General features: G+C 39.5%; 1 protein-coding gene across 1 annotated transcript in view; it reads left to right on the top strand.

Annotated features, from left to right (window-relative positions):
• Positions 1–19,582, top strand: part of LOC139731733 (chromodomain-helicase-DNA-binding protein 4-like) — a 55,362-nt gene extending 35,780 nt beyond the window's left edge. The window contains exons 28-38 of the mRNA XM_071642646.1: positions 1,159–1,292; positions 1,914–2,058; positions 2,439–2,979; positions 3,482–4,001; positions 5,324–5,456; positions 5,981–6,176; positions 6,844–7,001; positions 7,754–7,868; positions 12,665–12,847; positions 13,496–13,543; positions 15,882–19,582. Of these exons, the coding sequence (XP_071498747.1) occupies positions 1,159–1,292; positions 1,914–2,058; positions 2,439–2,979; positions 3,482–4,001; positions 5,324–5,456; positions 5,981–6,176; positions 6,844–7,001; positions 7,754–7,868; positions 12,665–12,847; positions 13,496–13,543; positions 15,882–15,949 (2,241 nt within the window). The 3' untranslated portion in view covers positions 15,950–19,582. The remainder of the gene's footprint in view (positions 1–1,158; positions 1,293–1,913; positions 2,059–2,438; positions 2,980–3,481; positions 4,002–5,323; positions 5,457–5,980; positions 6,177–6,843; positions 7,002–7,753; positions 7,869–12,664; positions 12,848–13,495; positions 13,544–15,881) is intronic.
• The last annotated feature ends 2,061 nt before the right edge of the window (positions 19,583–21,643 follow it).

Here is a 21,643-nt window from a genome sequence, read left to right as displayed (position 1 = left end):
TGAGGCGGTTTGTGTATTATCGGCATGGGCAGCGCCATTACTGCGGTGTCCCGGCCGACCCCCCCCTCCCACTCCCCCACCCCTCTCCCTACATTAGCACATGCACGGAATGAAAAACTGATGCATGGTTGTTTTAGCCAATAGGCGTCTCGTACTGAGTGCGCGAATGCTTGCTTAGTGCGCGAACCTTTGTAACAAGTGCGCGTACTCCTGCTACAAGTGCACGATAAACATGTTGCCCGTGGGGTGGGGGAGAGGAGGGGGGTAGGCTGGGACACTGCAATTTGAGCTAATGGCTGCACCCAGTGCTACAAATTGTCTGCTGCCCTCAACGAACCCGAATCGGTCAATACTCAGACTAGTCCCTAGGGACTAGTCTTCAATGGGTTGATTTGAGTGTTGATTAGTGTGTGTATGTGAGTGTATTACTGTGTCTGTGTGACTTTTAGATGCCTTGGATGGAGAGTTAGATAGGGTCAGGGTGTCAAGAAAATGAAAAGAGAGCATTATGTGCTCATATAACTAGAGTTTGCAAGTTTGAACTGTTAGCATAACATGAATAAGAGCCTTCATTTAATGCACACATGTATATGCACACACACACACTCAATCCAATTTAATAATAGACATCCTCAAGGAACATTGTACCATAGTAGGCAACTACATTTTTGCAGACCATACTGACTTAGAGTGGAGAAAGGAACACAACTCTACTATTTATTCATTTTACCAGACTATACCAATAGTCTATGGCAGTCTTATCATGCGTACGAATCAAAGAACGACCTAAGTCCATATGATTCAAAGAACGAGCCAAGTCCATCAAATAAAAAGACTCCCCCACAAGTAACGTGAATGTTAATTTTGATAATAATGTACATATTGATTTGTATTTACAGTGTTGCCCTACCACCATACTAGAATAGATTGTTATTGGACAAATGGAAAAAATATGATTTTTTTTTTTAAATTTGCTCGAAATGACCTACCATGGACTTGGCTTGTTCTTATGTTCAGATACTCAATTAGACATCATATTCTATGGGTCTTATTCAATACTCTCTTGAGTTTTAACTACATTAGAAGCTACTGTAATTGAAGTGTGAATTAGTATGTAATTGAGTTGTTACAATGCAATGTTTTGGTGTGTGTTCTCAGGTGCTAGGGTTCAGTGCCCGCCAGCGCAAGGCTTTCCTGAATGCCATCATGCGATGGGGTATGCCACCCCAAGACCCATACAACTCACAGTGGTTAGTCCGAGACTTGAGGGGCAAACCAGAGAGACACTTCAGGTAAGGAGGCACTTTAGTTGGAAGGAAGAGTGTGTTAACCCATTAAGGATGAGCTGATTTAGATATAACATGCATTTCCTGGAGACACTTGGCCGAGTATACCCTTGACTAGCCTTCAGTGGGTTAACCTGAGCTAAATCCTTAAGTTTACAGCTTTCAACTCTTTCACTATAAGTTTGAGTGCTAATACCTAAGGTTTGACTCAAATTGCATGTCTATGCTGCTGTATATTTCTGATTTGAAACTATGGCAAATTAATAGTGACCTGTGTAGCTTCAAAGGAAGTCTAATGATTTTCCCCAGTAAATTGAAAAGTAGTGTTTGTACTTGTCACATCTATGGCTGCTTTTCTGTCATAATTACTTGCAAACACATATCTCAGCTTTCTACTGCTAGTCATGTATCTGTTGCGTAAATGTTTATGTTACTCAACAAATCTACTCAATAAATCAACTCAACAAATGAACTCGGCAATATAACTCATTTGTCGTCTTCCACTAAGGACAAGAACTGAGTTCATTCAGCTCTGAATGTTTGCTTGCTTTTAAAAAGCAAGTAACCTGGTTCTACAAAAAACAGAAAACACATCCTCAAAATTTGTCACACCTTTTATCCCTACAGAGCATACGTGTCTCTGTTCATGAGACATCTGTGTGAGCCAGGTTCAGATGGAGCTGATACATTTGCTGATGGTGTCCCAAGGGAGGGGTTGTCACGGCAACATGTACTGACAAGGATTGGCGTCATGAGCCTCATCAGGAAAAAGGTTAGTTCTAGAAGTATCACATGACTCTTGTCTGTGGTGTTCCACCATTGAGATAATCATTGTGAGATTTTATGAGGACTTACAGTGCTTATGGAACTACTTTACCACTTAGAGATTGTTCTGTTTATGCTTGGACTATGCTGTGATGCTGACAGTATTCCCAGCATGCCTCCACCAACCATTGGTTCAAGACATGCTGGTTTAGTTCAGATACAGTGTAGCACTTAAAATGTTGTAAAATTCATATTTCTCTCTTGTCATGAAATCTTATTTAGATAACTTGCAGAGAATTCCTTTGGGGTCCTTGAAGGAGAAACACCTTTTATTAGCAAGTTTGTGAAGTATACATAACAGAGATTATAATGTCATTTTTCGCGTAGGTGCTAGAGTTTGAACCCATCAATGGCAGCGTTAGTCTACCGGAGCTGATTAGCCAGCTGACAGGGAAAGGAACATCTAGCAAAGGTAGTTCCAGAACCTCCTCCCCCATTCCAACGCCAGCCCGTGTGGCCTCTCCAGCTAGCACTGTGGACTCCAAGACCAGCGATGCTGAGGCAAAGGCTGCTGCAGCCAGCAATGGGGAGGCAGCGGCAACCAAGCAGGCTGAAGCTGAGACAAAGACTGAAGCAGCTAAAGCTAAGGCAGAGCCAGAGAAGGACAAAGAAGATCAGGGAGAGAAGAAGGCTGAGGCAGAGAAGAAGGCTGAGGCAGAGAAGATGGAAGTCGACGAGAAAGAGGAGAAGAAACCAGAAGTGAAAGATGACGAGGAGAAGACAAGCACGGAGCCTGAGAAGATGGAAGTTGATGAGAAGAAGGATGAGGAGGGAGAGAAGAAAGAAGTGAAGGATGAAACAGATAAGGCAGAGAAAGAAGACATGGAGAAAGCTGCCGTAAAGGATGAATCCGGAGCAGAAGCAAAAGGTGAGATTTTGATGTCGACACTTCTTTGCATCTCTGCAAGAATAAGAACATACTATCAAGCTTTACCTTAATCTAGATCTTGATTTTCTCTCCCAATGGAGTCATGACAATATGCTTCTGGCAGGCACTTCTTTTTTATCATATTTTCTTTTTAGAGACCTTATAAATTGAAATCGTGACTGAAAATAGGAGTGACTCCAATTTTATCATCATGGGGAGACGTTAGGATTCTGATTTTGAATTGTTTTATACAAAGAAATTTTGCAAATATGTGCAGATTGTAATGTATGAAACTGTATGTCACGGTATTCTAAGAAAGGCTCAATTCTGTATCACTGTTTATATCAGAGCAACTTTGCAGATTTCAGTAGGAATGTACATCTGTATATTGGATGCTTTTCTTCTTGGCATATTAAAATTCATGCTGATCAAAATTTGTGCTAGTTTCTTTTCTCCAATTTATGTGTTGAACTGTCTTCCTCAATGCATTCCATTCTTGCAGGAGAGGAAGGAGAAAAGAAAGATGAGGAAAAAACTGAAGTCAAAGATGAAGAGAAGGAACAAAAGGAATCCAAAGATGAGAAAGAGGAGGACTCCAAGGAGGACTCCAAGGAGGAGAAGAAAGACAACAAGGAAGAAGAGAAGGTGGAGGCTAAGGAGGAAGAGAAGAAAGAAGAGGAGGGAGAAAAGAAGGAAGAAAAGGAAGGAGAAAAGAAAGAAGATGGACAGGAGGAATCCAAGAAAGATGAGAGCAAGAAAGAAGAAGCAAAGAAAGAAGAGACCAAGAAGGAGGAGAAGAAGGAGGAGTCTGAGACTAAGCCTAAGAAGGAAGAGAAACCAGAAAAGCCAGTTGTGAAGAAACCTGAGAAGAGACCGTTTGTCTTCAACATCGCTGATGGTGGCTTCACAGAGCTGCATACACTGTGGCTGAATGAGGAACGTGCAGCTAAAGAGATGTGTGATAATGAGTCAGAGATCTGGCATAGAAAGCATGACTACTGGCTCCTTCATGGCATCGTCAAGTATCCTTTTCAGTGGCTAGCTTTCAGCTGATATCTCTTGTTATCTTTTAGTGATCGTGAATTCTGTAATCTCATTGGTCAATCAACCACGTAATATATCCCGTATTACGTGATATGACGTCATGATACTGTATTACACAGCCAGCTGCGCGTGTACCAAAGACGCTTATAGGAAAGTGCGCGCTAATCCTGTACAAAACAAATGGACAGTGCGCAGTCCTCAAGCGTATTGCGCACATAACCTGAGACCACTAGATGCTTGATAAACAACAGCAACTTATATCTATCTGGCTACTGCACTGCAGTATCTTATGGCGTGTACGATTACGTATTTGTATGTGCGCATCGCATGCAGTAATCAGCTCGCGTTGTTGAGACGTAGCTAGGCCTAAGTCAACATGGTCATGGCTGACAGCCGGCGATTTCAACATCATTCACGAGGGGAAATCAGCGAGAAAAAGGTTAGCACTTACACTAAAAGATAAAATCGTTACCCCCTGCTTGTTCTTACGAAATACGGGAAATATCTATGGTCTGGTGCCATATTCCATTCGGCCTTCGGCCTCATGGAATATGGCACCAGACCGTAGATATTTGCCCGTATTTCGTGAACAAGCAGGGGGTAACTAATATTATCGTGTGATATCTAGATTGACTTGTAGTGAGATGAATTTAAATGTGTCCATGCGTTATCTTATTGTGCAGTTCTTATACAATGCTCTCCTGTTAAAACGAACGCAGTTATAACAAAATTCCGGTTACAACAAAGTAAAAATTCAGGCCCCCAAATTATTTGCTCTGTGTCTTTTCTTTTTTAATTATTTGCGTGTGATAAAATTTCTATATAGTGAAAGAAAACGACTTGTCCCAAGGACTTCATTATAATAGGAGTTGACTGTATAGCATGATATTTAAGAATTTGGATTATACGTATATTAGGGAGGGGTAGTCTGATAGTCTTCATTGTCTGACAACCTCACTGCATAGTTTTGATACAAGATAGAAACATCTACAAACCTCTGTACGTGCAGTGCATTTTATTATCCTCCCAATGGCAGTGTGTATGGCACATATGCATAATTCTGTTTGTTAATCCTGTCATGTCAATCCATGCATATACAGTGTATTTAGCTGCCATGTAGCAATGGTGGGCCAGGAAATATGAATTCTACATGTGATGAGTTCGAACTAACTGCTGTTGAAAGTCTTAATGTCATTCAACCCTTGACGTTTGTTTGGAACAACCATTGGAAAGGATCAGGATAATTGATAGTTATTGAACCTTCCTTGTGTATGACCTTAATCATGTACCCTTCCATCAGACATGGCTACGGTCGTTGGCAAGACATCCAGAATGACCCAGCCTACGCCATCCTCAACGAGCCCTTCAAAGTAGATCAAGGCAAAGGAAACTACCTTGAGATCAAGAACAAGTTCCTTGCTCGTAGGTTCAAGGTGAGAGAACCATGCAGGGTCATTGTGTTGATTAGGTGCATTGCGTAACATGGTTAGATTTCACTTTTCATGATAAACTTCAGCCTCTGTCCCTCCTTTGCAAAACATTTGAGCAGATGTATTTTCTCAAACAAAAAGAGGCATATTTTTTAATGAGATTATGTATGTAATGCACTGTGCATGACTTCAAACTTGCATTTCCTTTACCTGATTTATTGTTCAACTAGTAAAGTATTATAATTATGTGTTTGTGCGGGATGCATTCCTTACATTGAATCTTTGAAATAAAGCAGCTCATATTACGGTTTTGCAAGTCAGAGCCCTTGCAAATACTTACTTTTGATGAAGCCTTGTTACATAAAGAGTAACACACACAGTAGAGTAATACACACACACTTATCACTGAGAGTGGCAATACCTTGATCAGACATAGACTTTCTTCTTATCTTTGCCGTTATTTGTAAGAGGAAGCAGCTGGGGCAAGAGGCAGGCGAGTGAGATTTGTCATGTGTTCAATTTCACAGCTGTTGGAGCAAGGTTTAGTGATTGAGGAGCAGCTGAGACGAGCAGCGTACCTCAACCTAACCCAGGATCCTAACCATCCAGCCATGGCTCTCAATGCTCGCTTCGCTGAGGTGGAATGTCTGGCAGAGAGCCACCAACATCTCTCCAAGGAGTCCCTGGCTGGTAACAAACCAGCGAATGCTGTGCTTCACAAAGGTGAGCAATGTGAGGGAAAAAGAATTGTTTGCTCTGTAACAATTTATAAAGTGGTTTCTAGATTTATCTTGCAAGACGTTTGAAGCTAAATCCTCATCTCAACCAATACTATGCAGTCCCTATTACTACCTAGCCCTGTCTCACTATCAGATTTGATCTTAACCCGTTGAGGACAGACTGATTTTGCTATGATACGCATTTCCCATAGACACCTGCCTGAGTATTCTTGGGTTCAGTGTTGCAGGTAGGTGCAGTACTATTGTGCTTCAATCTTAATACTCAGTGCTGCAGATAGCTGCACTACTATTCTTTCTTTGGAGAAAGGAGGAATGTGGAAGCAAATTATTGCAGACTTGTGGAAACAATCTAATTAAGAAACAAAACAGAACGATATAAGAATTTACCAGTGACACCAACTGAATGTTAACCAGATATAGGTGCTTAACTCTGTGGACTTTGTACAGGGTTTGAAGACTCGTCGGTTGAGAACGATAAGGGAGTTAAGTGTCCACAAAACCCATACTGTTCGAGAAGACTTAATTAAGCCCTTCTCATTCTCAACAGACGAAGTCATGTGGTTCTCAGCTGACAGTATCTCATTAATACCTCATCTGTAGATCAGATATGAATATTTTGCCCTTCATGTACTGTCTTCTCCCATACGCAGTTTTGAATCAGCTGGAGGAGTTGCTTAGCGACATGAAGTCAGATGTAGCCCGCCTACCAGCCACTCTCTCTCGCATTCCTCCTGTGGCTGCCCGCCTCCAGATGTCGGAGCGAAGCATTCTCAGCAGGCTTGCCACACAGCCACCACCTCAGGCCCAGGTAGGAAGTCTAACAGTAGGAGGGGTAGCAAGAGAAAAAGAGAATCATGTCCTAGGGATTTTGTGTCCTCTCTATGATTGGTCAGCGTTGTAGATGATTCTCTATCGTTTTGTTCCTGCTGGGAAGTTGTGCTTCAAACATTATCCCTTCATGTCAATCTAAACTCAAGTAGCTGCTCACAAGAGCCATTTTGTTCCAGAGAAAATGAAGAGCTCTTAGTCAGTGGATGTTAATCATTTGTTTGCTTACATGGATTAAATAAAACAGAACAACAGATAATTTGTGGTTTTGTGAGTGCTTGATTGCCGGAGTGCTGTTTCAATGTTTCAATGTTTTTCTTAAATGTGGAAATACCAGTGTAGGTAACATTTTGTGCAGCAGAAAATTGTGGACATTTTGAGTGTACAGATGATATTCAAATGTCATGGGTAGATGTTCCACATACCCCTTTGATTTGGCATAGTACTGTTATCGAGGCTTAGTCTTGAAAAATCTGCTGTAGTATTTTGAGTTTGATTATGATGTGTACACTCTCTTTTGCATGTTTGGCAGTATGGAACGTCATCATCTCCAGCTCATAGAGCTCATAGAATATAGTGCAAAAAATAAATGTGTGATGATGTTGAAACATGTTCAGATGTTTTGGATTGCTGAGTACTTCAAAAAAATAAGTATTGGTAATGTGTACCATTTCATGAAAATACAGTAACTGTAATATCTTCCTGACACCTTGTGTTATGTTTTACTGGTAGGCTGCTCAGGGAGCTGTTTCTGCACCCACCAGCCACAATCCCTACGCCCAGTACAGCAGTGCCAGCAGCTTTGGGGGAAGTTTTGCCACCAACTATGCCGGCTACCGCCCCACGGGTCAGTACACGGTAGCTCAGTATTCTGGGCTGCACACACACCTCGGTCAAAGTAAGTGTGTCGTCGGGAGGAACGGAAGCTAAACCACGACTCTCTCCTCTTCCTAATTCACAGTACTCTGGGAATCTAATACTTGACAAACAAAGAGTGTCTTTATTAATGAGATCATATATTCAAGTTTCACAAAGCTAAATTAAAAAAAAAAAGATACTTTTCTCTTGCAAAAAAAAAAATCCCTGTCAAAAAAAAAAACAATGCATCTCTTTTCACATGTGACCTTTCTCCTCTCATGGTTTTATAACACAAAACATTAATTTGCTCCCCTATTATTTTACTCTTTCATTATCTATGACGAAGTAACCCTTCTGTTACATTCCTTTTCATGCAATAATCATCATTATTGACAACTTTTGTTTCTTTGGGTATATGTGTGCTGTGAACGCACTCAAGTTACAGCTGGCTTCAAATTTGATTATCAAGCATTTCTGACAAGAAGTTAAAGCTTTAATTATCTGTTTCAAGAAAGGCAATAGAAATGAAGTACTTGAAAAGCACTCGATCATTTTGGCACCCGTAAAACAGTGCTGCATGCATTGTGCTTGTGTTGGAGTTGAGAACTGGAGACGGCTCTTTGCACTTCTGACGAACACTTCGTTGCCCTGTGCACCTTTGTGTGATATGAGTGGTTTGAAATCACTTCTAGTATTGGTGACATACCTTTAGTCTACACCTCATGTTTTGTAATTGTCCACCTAGTACATGTCTGTATTGAGAGTGTGATCGTAAGTCGTGGCATGGTGGTGATGAATGGAACGAAAAAATAGAATGATATACAAAAATTTATGTTGTCTCTTTTCCGGGGATACTTGGCATTCATCAAACACTAACCCTCCTGATAATTCAAGGAATTATTGAACATGTATTAATTCAATGTTGATTTAAGTTTGTGTTTGAGTATTGTGGATTCTGTGTAATTTGTGAATGTTGTATGAAATCTCTGTATCGCTATCATTAGGTGATGGTTTTTGTACTGGTCTTTTCAAAAATGTATCTTCTGAAAACAATTGATAGTCACTGCATAAAGGAATACAAACAGTGAAGAAGAAAGGTCTGCCCTTTACAGCCAGTCCAACATGCTGAAATTATCCCATTGTCTGGTAAGGAATTGCCAATATATTGTATTGAGTTTTCCAATGCTCAAAGTTCAAAGGAAAAATCTGAATAATGTGTAGCCAAGATTGAATTGCCTGGTACGTGAACCATTTCCTGAAACTGTTCAAGGTTTGATACCTTCTTTTGGCACCTTTCTTCCTCCTTCTTTTTATAAAAAAACTGTAAACAACAACAACAAAAGAGAACTTTTGCATAAATAATAACTTTAATCAGTTTGTGATAAGTATTATGAATATTCAGGTAGATAGGCTTAAGTATGCAAAGCCTTTGATGAGTTCTTGTGACTTTTTAGCTCACCTGAGCCAAAGGCTCAAGTGAGCTATTGCGATCGTCCGGCGTCCGTCGTGCGTCGTGCGTCGTCCGTCGTCCGTCGTCCGTCGTCCGTCGTCCGTCGTCCGTCGTGCGTCGTGCGTAAACTTTTTACATTTTCATCTTCTTCTTGAAAACCCCAAGACCGATTTTCATCAAACTTGACAGGTAGCATCCCTAGGGGGTTAGGAACTCAATTTGTTAAAATGGGCACCATGCCCCACCCAGGGGGCCCCCAGGGGGGCCCAAACCCCCCAAAATTAAGGAATCTGTAAAAATCTTCTTCTCTAGAACCAGAAGTGATAGAGCTAAGTTAATACTATGAGTTAGTACATTGATGACTGTAGTTTCAAGTTTGTTCATGGCAGAATCAGGGGTGCCCCCCTTGGGACCAAGGGGAGGGGGGTGGGGAAGGGTTCTAATGGGGCCTAAATTGTACATTTTCATCTTCTTCTTGAGAACCCCATGACCCATTTTCACCAAACTTGGCAGGTAGCATCCCTAGGGGGTTAGGAACTCAATTTGTTAAAATGGGCACCATGCCTCACCCAGGGGGCCCTCAGGGGGCCCAAGCCCCCCAAAATTAAGGATTCTGCAAAAATCTTCTTCTCTAGAACCAGAAGTGATAGTGCTTAGTTAATACTATGAGTTAGTACATTGATGACTGTAGTTTCAAGTTTGTTCATGGCAGAATCAGGGGTGCCCCCCTTGGGACCCAGGGGAGGGGGTGAGGAGGGGTCCTAATGGGGCCTAAATTGTACATTTTTATCGTCTTCTTGAGAACCCCATGACCCATTTTCACCAAACTTGGCAGGTAGCATCCCTAGGGGGTTAGGATCTCAATTTGTTAAAATGGGCACCATGCCCCACCCAGGGGGCCCCCAGGGGTCCCAAACCCCCCAAATGAAGGAATCTTTATAAATCTTCTCTAGAATCAGAAGTTATAGAGCTGAGATAATACTATGAGTGAGTACATTAATGACTGTAGTTTCAAGTTTGTTCATAGGAGATCCAGGGGTGCCCCTCGTGGGTAGGGGGGGGGGGTGGTTGGAAGGGTCCAAATGGGGGCCTGAATTGTACATTTTCATCTTCTTCCTGAAAACCTCATGATGGATTTTTGTCAAACTTGGCAGGTAGCATCCCTAGGGGGTCAGGATCTCAATTTATCAAAATGGGCACCATGCCCCACCCAGAGGGCCCCAGGGGGCCCCAATCCCCCCAAATTAAGGAATCTTAAAAAAAAATTGGGCCTTTATTGTACATTTTCATCTTCTACTTGAGAATGCCTGGTCAAATTTTGGTAGAGCTGTGAATAATTTAGGTTAGTGACTGCGTGAAAGGTGAACTTGCGATACTCAGGTGAGCGCTAGACCCGCGGGTCTCTTGTTTGTTGTTGGGAACCTGCATAAATTAAAAGCATAAATATCTGTATATCTTTCAGGGCATTCAGACGCAAAAATCTATACTAGAACGGTATAGCTATACCAAAACGGTATAGCTATACGATGAATTCATAAGTCTGAACGCTGACTAACGAAACGACGTATAACGAAACGACGTATAGCGAAACGATGGTCAGAGCATCGTTTCGAACTAGAACTCGATAATGAATCAGCATTCCGTGTGCGTCTGAACGTATGGCGACCATAGAACGGTGTAACTGGGCGGGGCTTAATGGGAGCGCGCACGAAAGGTGACCCCACAACTGTCACTCATGACTATAACAGCATGCACAGTGGGAAACAGCACATCTATACGACGTTTCCCAGAACGATTGAAATTAGTGTCTGAACCGTCTGTCGGCTATACAATGATTCTTTGTACGTCGTTTTGTTATCGTATTTTGGTATAAAATGGCATGCGTCTGAAAAGGGGGTTTGCAGCATACATTAGTCGTGTTTTAAGCTCATCTTATCAGATGTTTTGTGCTTACCATCGTTTGATGTCAGTGTGCAAACTATTAACATGGGTATTGCGTGCCCTTTTGATGTTTTGTGTTGTTTTGGTGTTGTCTTTTATTTGCTGTGTTCTGTGTTGTTTTGTGTTTGGTGGTGGATCACAAACTCCTGTCTCTAAGCTGGGCTTGACATGGAACTACCCTAAACATAATTGACCCTCCAAAGAAACATGACACATTCAGTATTTACTGCCACTTTAACTGTGTAGAAAAATAACCTGTTGGAAAGTGACATAATGTGTCTTCCAAAATGTACAGCATTGTTTAACATACTTTACTATAGTACCAAGGGTTTTAAAGGTGCTGTGTTTCCAGGCCATTTACATTCATTTGTCCATTCATGCATTTGACATTACTTCACATTTCTTGTGTGTTCATGTTTTTTTGTTTTTTTTGGTTTTCAAATCATGATGCTCAGTTTGCTGTACTCAACATGCCATCGCGTGTTGAATGAAGGCGTGTTAGTTAGTACTGTGATTCTTGTTGTTGTGATGCCACTTGTGTAGTGTTCCACTTTGTAAATCTGATATTGCTCTTTAATATTGCAAAAAGAATTTACTACCAGTGTTGTCTTACATTTCAGATATTTGGTTTTCTTGAACAGGAGAAAACCAGGTGTAAACTTTCTTTTGAATGATAAATAAGTGTTTTTGTGACATGAAGTAAAGCTGCGGCTATGTGACGTATTACATGAATCAAGACTCTGCCAGGCTAAAGAGTGAATTATGCATTGTTTTTTCTCTGCTAGTTTTCATGAAGGTAAATATGTGTTATGCCTCTACAGTGTGTTTGAAAGCCATATAAGTGGCATGAAGTTAAATATGGATTTTCATAGAAATTGTAAGAATGTGGAAATGAGGTATTAAAAGGTTTTTACTCCATTTGTAAGCAATCCTTTTTACAGTCTTGTTTGACCTGGGACTGCCAGCATTTGTTTTCACCATTGTGAGATTGAGAATGAAGCCTGGATATTACGGTCACACTTGTGGGTATGGGACTCTTGTTTTATGCAAGATAAGCATGAAAACTGGAAGATGATGATGAAAAGAATGGATATTTGTTTTGGCATGTGTACAAACTGGAAGAGATTTACTTTGTGCGTTTAGTCGACTTACAAGATATCAAGTGGCATACCATCTAATTACAAATATTAGTATTCTGAAACAGCCTTGCTTGATGTAGTGAGTCTTTTACCTAAATTAAAGAGGCACTCATTTGTATTTCAGAATTTGCCTCCTTAAAGTCAGCAAAAACTTTTAATGACAAATTGATAATATGTTGATGTCTGGAGGATGTGATGATGATGAGTAGCTATGACCTTTGAACCCAAATGTTGTTTCTTCTCCTATACCTATAGCTGTGCAGCCGATACCACAGGGTAACGTGCAGGTGGTTCCAGGCAGTTCTCGTCCCCAGGTCCTAGCTGGAGGAAAGAGCTCTGGCGCTGCCTCCACCTCCTCCTCCTCTGGGGGTCAGCCCACTAGCAGTAACTACTACTCCACCATGCTCAGCAATGCCTCCAGTGCCATCTCTAGCTCTGGTAAGTAGGTGTGACTTATCATACCCTCCAGATATGAAGGGTACACATGGGACCAACATCCGAGCTCTTACAGAAGCCATTAAAACTTTCCTTAATCTCCCAGTGGTTCAGTAAGATAGACTCTGATGGGATAAGGATTTTCATGGTGGAATTTGTTTTGTCACTTTTATGGCCCTCGACCAATCAGAGGACAAGAAGTGATTTGTGAGGGATATATTTAGTATAATTTATGTGAATTCAGAGTAATATATGATGAGGGCATAGCAGTATATAGTAAGCTCATAGTGGTTTTGTATGATGATGAATTAGTATGTAATGAGGTCATAGTAGTATATGATGACGACATAGTAGTATGTAGGAAGGTCATAGTGGTTTATGATGATGAAATAGTACATGATATGGTATGAAATAGTACTAGTATGTAATGAGGTCATAGTAGTATATGATGAGGACATAGATATAGTAAGGTCATAGTGGTTAATGATGATGAAATAGTATATAAGGTATGAAATAGTATGTAATGAGGTCATAGTAGTATATGATGAGGACATAGTAGTATATAGTAAGGTCATAGTGATATATGATGATGAAATAGTATATAATGAAGTCATAGTAGTATATGATGCGACTGTTTCTGTGTCCTTTCAGGTCCCTCTCAGAGCAAAGCATCCTTGTTGAAGGGGGAACCCGGCCAGGGTAAGTGAAAGGTGTGCACGAAGCTCTTTTATTTTCCTTACTACTAACAGCAAGTTTTGGGCATAAACATTGTCATTCTGCCAGTATAGGATAGGTCATCATGGTTCAGATATTCAAACACACAATAAAAGAAAAAGTTCATCATATCTATCTTAATATTAGAGTATAATGTTTCTTTTCAATACAAAGAACAGCATTAAAAAAAAAAAACCCAAGTGCAGCATGTAAGCATCAAAACAAGCTGTAACCTAGAATCGTTGAGGAATCTTGTGTCCTTTGTTATCTGATCCATTGAAACAGATTATTGAGCTCTTTAATATCCTGTGTTGTAGACAAACTGAAAGCTTCGGCAAGGGTAGACGTTTCAGTCGTTCACAAGCTACATTACTTCGTGGAGTTATTGATAACATTGTGACTTTGCTCAGACTAAGGAATCTGCCCCTCTAATTCTTGCCAAATACACAGACATTGTTTGTTCAAACTGCTATCAAAAATTTTAGGGTAACAAGTAACAGTCAACACTGGAAAGACAAAACTCCACGATTGGAATTGGTGTTAAACTTTTGATCTCAATACAAGCTATTTACCTGTGGGATTTCAATTTCAGTTGAATTTCCAATATAGATGAGCTTCTACTCTAGTAACTCCACAATGTTCAGTAGAATTTCAGAGCTGTTCTTATCTATTCTAATCAGTATTAGACCATTCAGTTTAAAAACATATTTTCAATGAGTATTCTTTATTTGACCACCATATGCTAGTACATAGACATTTGTTCAGTGTTATGTTACCCGGAAATTTTCCAATTTGGCAAAATTCTCAGACTGTTTCTTTGAAGCAGTTGTGGGGCAAAGTAATCTCTTATTAAAGTGTTCTAAGAGATGATCTTGTAAGGGGGGTAATGCACATTGGAAATATAAAGTAAAGTAACATCCTGAAATGTATCCTGTTACTGTGGAAATGCCCATATCTTACAAGATCATACTAGATACCCAGATACAAGGGTTGTAGTCCTCAGTAAATTTGATCTGAAAATTGAAGTGTTTTCATGTTTGAACCATGTTGTGAGTATTGATCTCATTGCCCGTTGACTAATCCCATGTGAAAATGAATGGTAAACCAGTGTATTGTAACCATGTTCATTGAGGGATTTGGATGGCTAAAGCAAAATGTTGAGATACTGGTTTTATTTGCATCTAAAGTTACATTTGAATATGCATGTTGGTTGTTTCTTGGGTCATTCATCAGTTCTTGTGAGAGTCCAGCTGCAAATGAGTTTTCTCCATAGTGTAAAGAATTACGTCAACTATTTAAGCAGTTTGTGCTTTTTTGCAGTAATCTTTAGTGACTCATGAGTAGCATATTCATTGAAATCAAAACAGGGAAGCATTAGCTTCATTACATGTTAGCTTGTGTACTAAAAGGTGAGAAAAGATAGGAAATGGTGAAAAATGTACTGCATTCTGGTTGTTAAAGTAATGGATTTTAATTTTTTTAATTGATACTGCCAGCCTTTGTCATGCGGTATCTTGGAGATAAAATCTATATTTAAAAAGAAATAATTTTGGAATTTTGAATGATGTAAATAGTATTTCATCAATGGTTGTGAATAGTTGATGAGTTCTTGCAAAATTAATCTAGCATCATGCAGCCATGCTTTTGATAACATCACACACCTGGACAAAGCATCATATTTTGCATGTGTCTTGCCTAGTTCCCAGAATTGTGGTGTGCAATTTGTAAGAGCAACATTTTGGAAATGTTGAATGTTTGCTGCACTCTGCATTGAAAATGGGTCTGAAGAATATCAAACTAACATCTGCCAATTATTTTCTACCATATCCATTTTTCAATTGCCTGCTCCTGTAAATTTCTTCATGCATGAAAGAATGGTTTCACTAGAATATTGTCACTTTAGGAAAATGAAGAAATTACAAAAAAAAAGTTGTGATCATGCTAATATACGGTAGGTTTCGTATGAATAGACAAAGATGTCTAATTTCAATAGCCTAGGGAAGACTTCACTGGTAGTAAGATATTTTAAAAAGTGACTAAAAGAGTCTTAACACACAGAATGAGGTCAATCAGTGCAGAGGAATGCGCCATTATGAACAGCCTCAGTTGTGATATTTGAGCTACAGTACATAGAGCTCTTATCATGTAGCCATGCTGTGGACTAATTAGGTGATGTACTTTTATCCCTATGCCACTATGAAGCAAAGTGTCCAGAAACATGCATGCAAAGGGCCCTTTGTGCATTTGAGAACTGCGTATATCTTCATAATGTGATATGGAAGAGATCCTGCAGTTTTATCTCGACTTTTATTTGTATGTACAGCCAAAGACTATGGGAGGAAAGGAGAAAGCAGCGGAGAGAAATCCAAGGAAGTGATTCTCATTGATTGATGAGGGATCTGAGCAAGCTGAAGGACAGTGGGATGAATGTTTGTATAGTAAGACTAACAATTGAAGAAATCTAGGACATAGTACTGAAAAGATGTCTGTATGGAATACTGGAAATATTGTAGGTTTTGTTTTTGTAATGGGTTATTGTACCTCTTGTGTAACTAGGACAGCAAGTCCGGTGGTGTATTTATACACTTTAAATGCGTAGCCAGTCTTGTGTACAAGTTATTTATTCTAGTGGACACGTAAATCTGGGTGTATGTGTGTGTAATATCTTGCTATGAATCCTTGTTCATGGTGAGGTGCCGGTAATCAGACACAGTAAGTAAAGCTTTGCGTAAATGTGACAACTTACACAGCTTCACCGTGTTGGCTGAAATTCCCAAGCCTGAAAGTGGTATGGAGAATCTCTGCTGTGTGTACGTAAACCGCTGGTGATAATGACATGCCGTTACTATGTTACTTCTTTGTATTCTGTTATTTGTATATTTTGATCTCAAGTACAGGCATGTTTCTAACTTGGCTGATGATTGGAAACTTTGATGCGCTTCTTGTTGGCTTGAGTGCAGGATGCTATACCCAAGTGTGTTAATATGGAAGCAAGAATAAAAAGGATTATTTTTATTACGGTAGTGTAGAGATGGATACATGGTGTATTACAGCAGGTTGTGAAATTCTTTCATCTGAGAATCTATATAATGTTCTACATAGAATCATGGTGGATGTTGGCTCGATTTTGGTCGAAATTGCACTTCAAACACTAAGTGTTGGTGTATTCCAACAAGGAAAAGGACATACCTCAAATTATTCAGTGTCAAGTGTACAGTGTAATGCGGACAGGTTGTGGCTTTTAGTTTGTGTAATTCTTTGTCAATATTAGTGTGCGTGTCAGTGCTGGTATGAATCACATTCTTTGGAACACTCAATATCTCATGTCCCACTCATCCACTCTATGTGGAAACACTGAATGTTGAATGTCTTGTGAATTTGCCTCAAGTTTGTTTTGGCATTAAAACTACAGGGTTTGAATAATGGTAAACTAAATGTACTCCATTTTTACTCCATTTTCTTTTCTTTTTTCCCAGGAACCAATACTAAACTTTAAGTGAGGATTTTGTTTCATGACGACAAATTCCTTGAGGAGTACAGATCAACTAGAACTTTGTTTAACCTGCATCCTTTATTCTGATAGCTCTTGTGACAATTGCTCTGTATGTAGTCCCATATCATTTGTATTCCTGTGGCACAAGTGACTTGTTCTCACAAACCTGACGTTGCACTGTCGCAATGTAGCACCGTCACTCTATTACTATTCAAGAGCTTTTGTCATATGTATAAGATGCAGTGAAACTAATATGAAGAGTTGCTAAGTGAAGTGTTAACTGTCTTCACATTATTTTGGTCATGTATGAACCATACAGCCACTGCATTTTGAGTTCAGTCAAAGTAGATTTCTATAAGACTTGTGCTACAGAATATTACCAGAAGTAGGTGTTACCATACTCAACCCTGAATGAAGCTGTGCAAGCCAGACTGAAAAGTGCTGTGAAGCTTTCATTATTCAGAAAATAAAGTACATGCCATATCTCTTGTAATTTTTCACAATGAGGTCATCATTTTAATTCTGAGGAGTAATTTCCATGTAAGTCTCAAATTGTGAGATCCATGCCAAAGCAAACAGTGCTGTCTGTAGTTGACAGCACTTGGATAATTTGCCCCTTAAAAAAAAAAAAAGAAAGAAAGAAAAGAAAAAAATATATATTCTGCACCCAACATTGAAAGCACTATAGTATTGTGAAACAATTATGTATTGTATTCTTATGAGTACCAAAGTGATGATATCACAGTCTTTTGTTCGAGCATGGTAAGCATCTGTTGTGTTCACAGATATTTGGGTTGTGTGATGTTTAAAAACAGTTTCCATGGTAATGAATGACTATGATGTCACACTTGGGTACTTTATTCTGCAATCAAGATGTAGCTGATTGAAGAGAATACGTAAACAGTGTTCAGTCTGTTGGAAAACATCACCTAGTTCCCTTTCAGAGAGAAGACTTTTTTCTTTCTTTTTCAATCCATCACCACCCAAAACTTTGATTAGTGACCTAGATTGGTGTTATGTAACCAAGAGTTTAATGTTTTGGGAAAAAAGTTGTGAATTTTCTGTAAGAATGTAAATGAAGTTGGTCCAGTAATAAGCTTCACTGCACTTTTCATTTGGAAATTGTTCATACACAGGTTCTTCATATATAGCTTTCTGTAATCAGAATGCTAATGTTTGCCAGCTGATTCCCATGTAGAATGTACCGTAGTCAGTGTGTCAAACAGCAAGGTCCTCTGAACTTGTACTGTGATTTAGTGTTGTCATGTGAAGCTGAGTCTTGTGCTTGCTTTGTAAACTGGATTGCTGACATGGTTGTGAAAACTTAGTGCCTTGGTTAGAGCTGAAATTGCCAATGTGCATGTAGTTTGTTTGGGGCAGTTTGAAGCTGTCTGGTGTAACATGTAGTGATGTCTAGAATGAATGTATTTATGGATAATGCTTCAGGAAAGGTGGATTGCGAGAACATATTCAGAGAAATGAGAGGTCAAAGTTGATGCAATGTTCAGGTTTCTGATCCAGAGACCAAGCAAGATTGGACCCTCATGAAGTCTGTAGGCAGTTTAAATCTCAATGAGGTAGGATCTCTGAGTCACAAAGCAGGAAGCTGTAAAATTGTATTCGATCTTGTGCAGAAAACAACAAAAGTGGTTCTGTATACAGTATCTAATCACTACTTGTCGAAGTTTGAAGGGTATGGGAAACGTCGAGTTAGACTTGGCTGCCATCACAGAAACACGACCTGTAGCTCTGCACAAATTTGATTAAGAATTAGCATGTTTGCAGATGAATGAGTATAATTGTCCTTTTGCAGTCAGGAACCCTTGCCACTAGGAAGGAGTATCTCAAAGAAAAATTGGCAATGTTTTCAACAAATTACACATATATATATATTTTTTTTTTTCAACTAAAGCTTGATTCCTGGCTTTTGCTTGTTTTTCCTCTTTTTTTCACCAAATTCAATTTCTTACAATGAAATTCAGTTATCTCATACCAGACATTTTGATGTAGGACAAGCTTTGTGTAAAAGCAATGGCAGTGCTGTCAGGGTAATAGTTGTGACAAAATGAAGCATGGAACTCGAACTGAAATCAATGAATTGAAAAAGAGCCATTAACATGTTACAGTTATCCAACCAGTATGTAGCTGCTCATTGTTCTGTTTGCTTTCCCAGTAAAATGTCTTTATATCCATGCCGTGATTTATCTCGACTTCCGTCCAATGTGGATTAAGTTAATTCTCTTGAGTGCAGGTAATCATTTGTGATAACACTGTTTGTTGGTCTGTCCGTTTATGTAACCTGAGATGTGAGAAAGCTTGGCCACTCATCCACATACCATGATGTCATACACATGCACATCTTGCAGCTCACATGGCTTGACTTGTTTGAATGATTTAGTGAGATAAATAGGATGACTTCTCTCTTTCCAGTTTAAATAACATTGAATTAAGATTAGCAGGGGATGCTGAGAAATCTTTCAGAGACTGATGGGTGTAAATTACAGTGCATTACCACTTTACTGTAGACCATTTATTAGGAGATGCAATCTACATCCTGCTGCTGCTAAAAGGTTTGGTGTGTTCTGCAGCCACGTGATGGCTTCCAAGCTTGATGTGGAGTTATTCTAGATCAGGGTTCACTACACTCCCTCCACAGATTGAAATCTTGCCATGCAGCATGTAAAATAAATGCATATCATTTATTCCATACTTCATATACATGTAGAGGGTGTAGGGGACACGTGTTACTTTGTCACCTAAACACTGCAAAGCCAGTGAGAAAGAGGGTGGCAAAACTGTTGAATGGTATTGTCTTCTGTGAGAAATACAAGTCAATTTCAATTAAACCTATTACATCACCATTGGAAAGGTGGTGCTCATCAAGATTCAGTGCAAGTAGTTTGATTATATGAGGATGTTTTTAAGACTTCACCATGATTGCAACTTACAAAACTGTTGTTGCCACAGCAAGATAGTGATTACTGGCTGTTTGCCAGCTTCTACCATTATTCAGTTACTGTAAGTTGCTGTCATTACAAAGTGTGTCCAAAAAATGGGCTGCAGGTACTTGGTAGCCATTTTGATTGTGGTTCATGTCAACACTTGTTGTAAGACTCCCTGTTGTGATATGCAAACTAACTTAACTTGATATGAAATGATATTCTATGACATACTTGATTAATGTAAGACAGGGTTGATAGTATAGCTGTTCCTGCTTTATGCTCTATTTGACACATTCAGCTCACAGTCAATTGCTACTGTGGAAACAGGTCCAATCTCAATTCATGTATGTATTTATTAAGGTTGGTTTGTATCACCCGAGGATACAGAGAAATAAATGCAAAATCAATTGCACCAACAAGTACGTCACTTTTAGCGTCTCTCTTTCTGTGTGTGTGTGCGTTAGTGTGCGTGTGCGGGCATGTGAGTAAACTGCGACGTACAATGTATCATTCCTGGTTAAAGCCTGTTGGGTGTGTGTGTGTGAATGTTGATCACTGTAATGATAAAGAAGCTGGTTTACCAACATTGTCAAAGTTTGTTCATTCCCTTTAACTCATTACAGTGTGTCACGTCTGCACGTCCGGCTCAGTCGACGGCGTGCCAACTTCGCATATTCTGCTCAAACGCACAAACCTGCCCAAACCGATTGATAAATCGCCAAATGCCACAGTACATGTACAATGAAAGCGTTTCTTGCGATTCCTTTCCTCTCACATATAGCTTGCATTCTATGTGGTGTTTGACCAATAAGTGGTGTTCCCCATTCAATTTGTGTGTAAATTACAAGTTTCTATTACTGTTGTGTGTGCAAAGTCATGCCTTTACTGTAATGTGTATACTAGTCATTTGATAGAAAAAAAAAAAATAGATTTGTCATACAATTTACGTCAAAGCAAAGCTTTGCATTTTCTCTACAACTTTGCTCACTACATGTCCAACTTGGCAGAAATCTATAAAAGTTACATAGATTTGAAAAACAGAATGCTTTCTCAAAGCATGACTACATTGGTGTCTCAGAATAATGTGGTGCACAGGGGGTTTCCACCATGGCAGATAAAGAGTTAAATGATAGGATGTTCCCACCAATCAGACAGCATGTTTAATACTAATCTGACATACAACAGTAATCTGAAATATTGACAGAACAGTGCAGTTCAGTGACAGTAACATTGTAATTTTCTTCAAAATGTCCTGTTGTGACAAATTTAGAATTTCCTGGTACATTGCAGAGGCTACAGTACTCCCGTTATAAACGAACATGGTTACAACAAAATTCTCAATACAGCTAAGTAAAGATTTAGGTCCAAAACTATCGTCTATATATACTATAATGTTTGGCTATAACAAAATTTCAATATAACGAAAGAAAACTGCTGCTTCCGAGGGCTTCGTTATAACAGGTGTCGCTTGTGCTGTAAAACTAATTTTTCACGCTCGGCTGGGTAAGAAGCTTGTTGCAAGAAACTTTCAACACCACGAAAATGTCCACTTTTCCAGTATTTTGAAAGCACAGTTTACATGTCACGTGTTCAAATTCATGGATATTTTCCTACAAGGCCTTAGTAACAAGTTCTTCTATCCACATGTTA

The sequence above is a fragment of the Diadema antillarum genome, unplaced genomic scaffold (assembly GCF_040938485.1).
Source record: "Diadema antillarum isolate AM-2024a unplaced genomic scaffold, OU_Dant_1.0 scf00000002, whole genome shotgun sequence".
Classification (NCBI taxonomy): Eukaryota; Metazoa; Echinodermata; class Echinoidea; order Diadematoida; family Diadematidae; genus Diadema; species Diadema antillarum.
The sequence above is the reverse complement of the archived record's forward strand: the minus strand, read 5'-3'. Positions and strand labels throughout refer to the sequence as shown.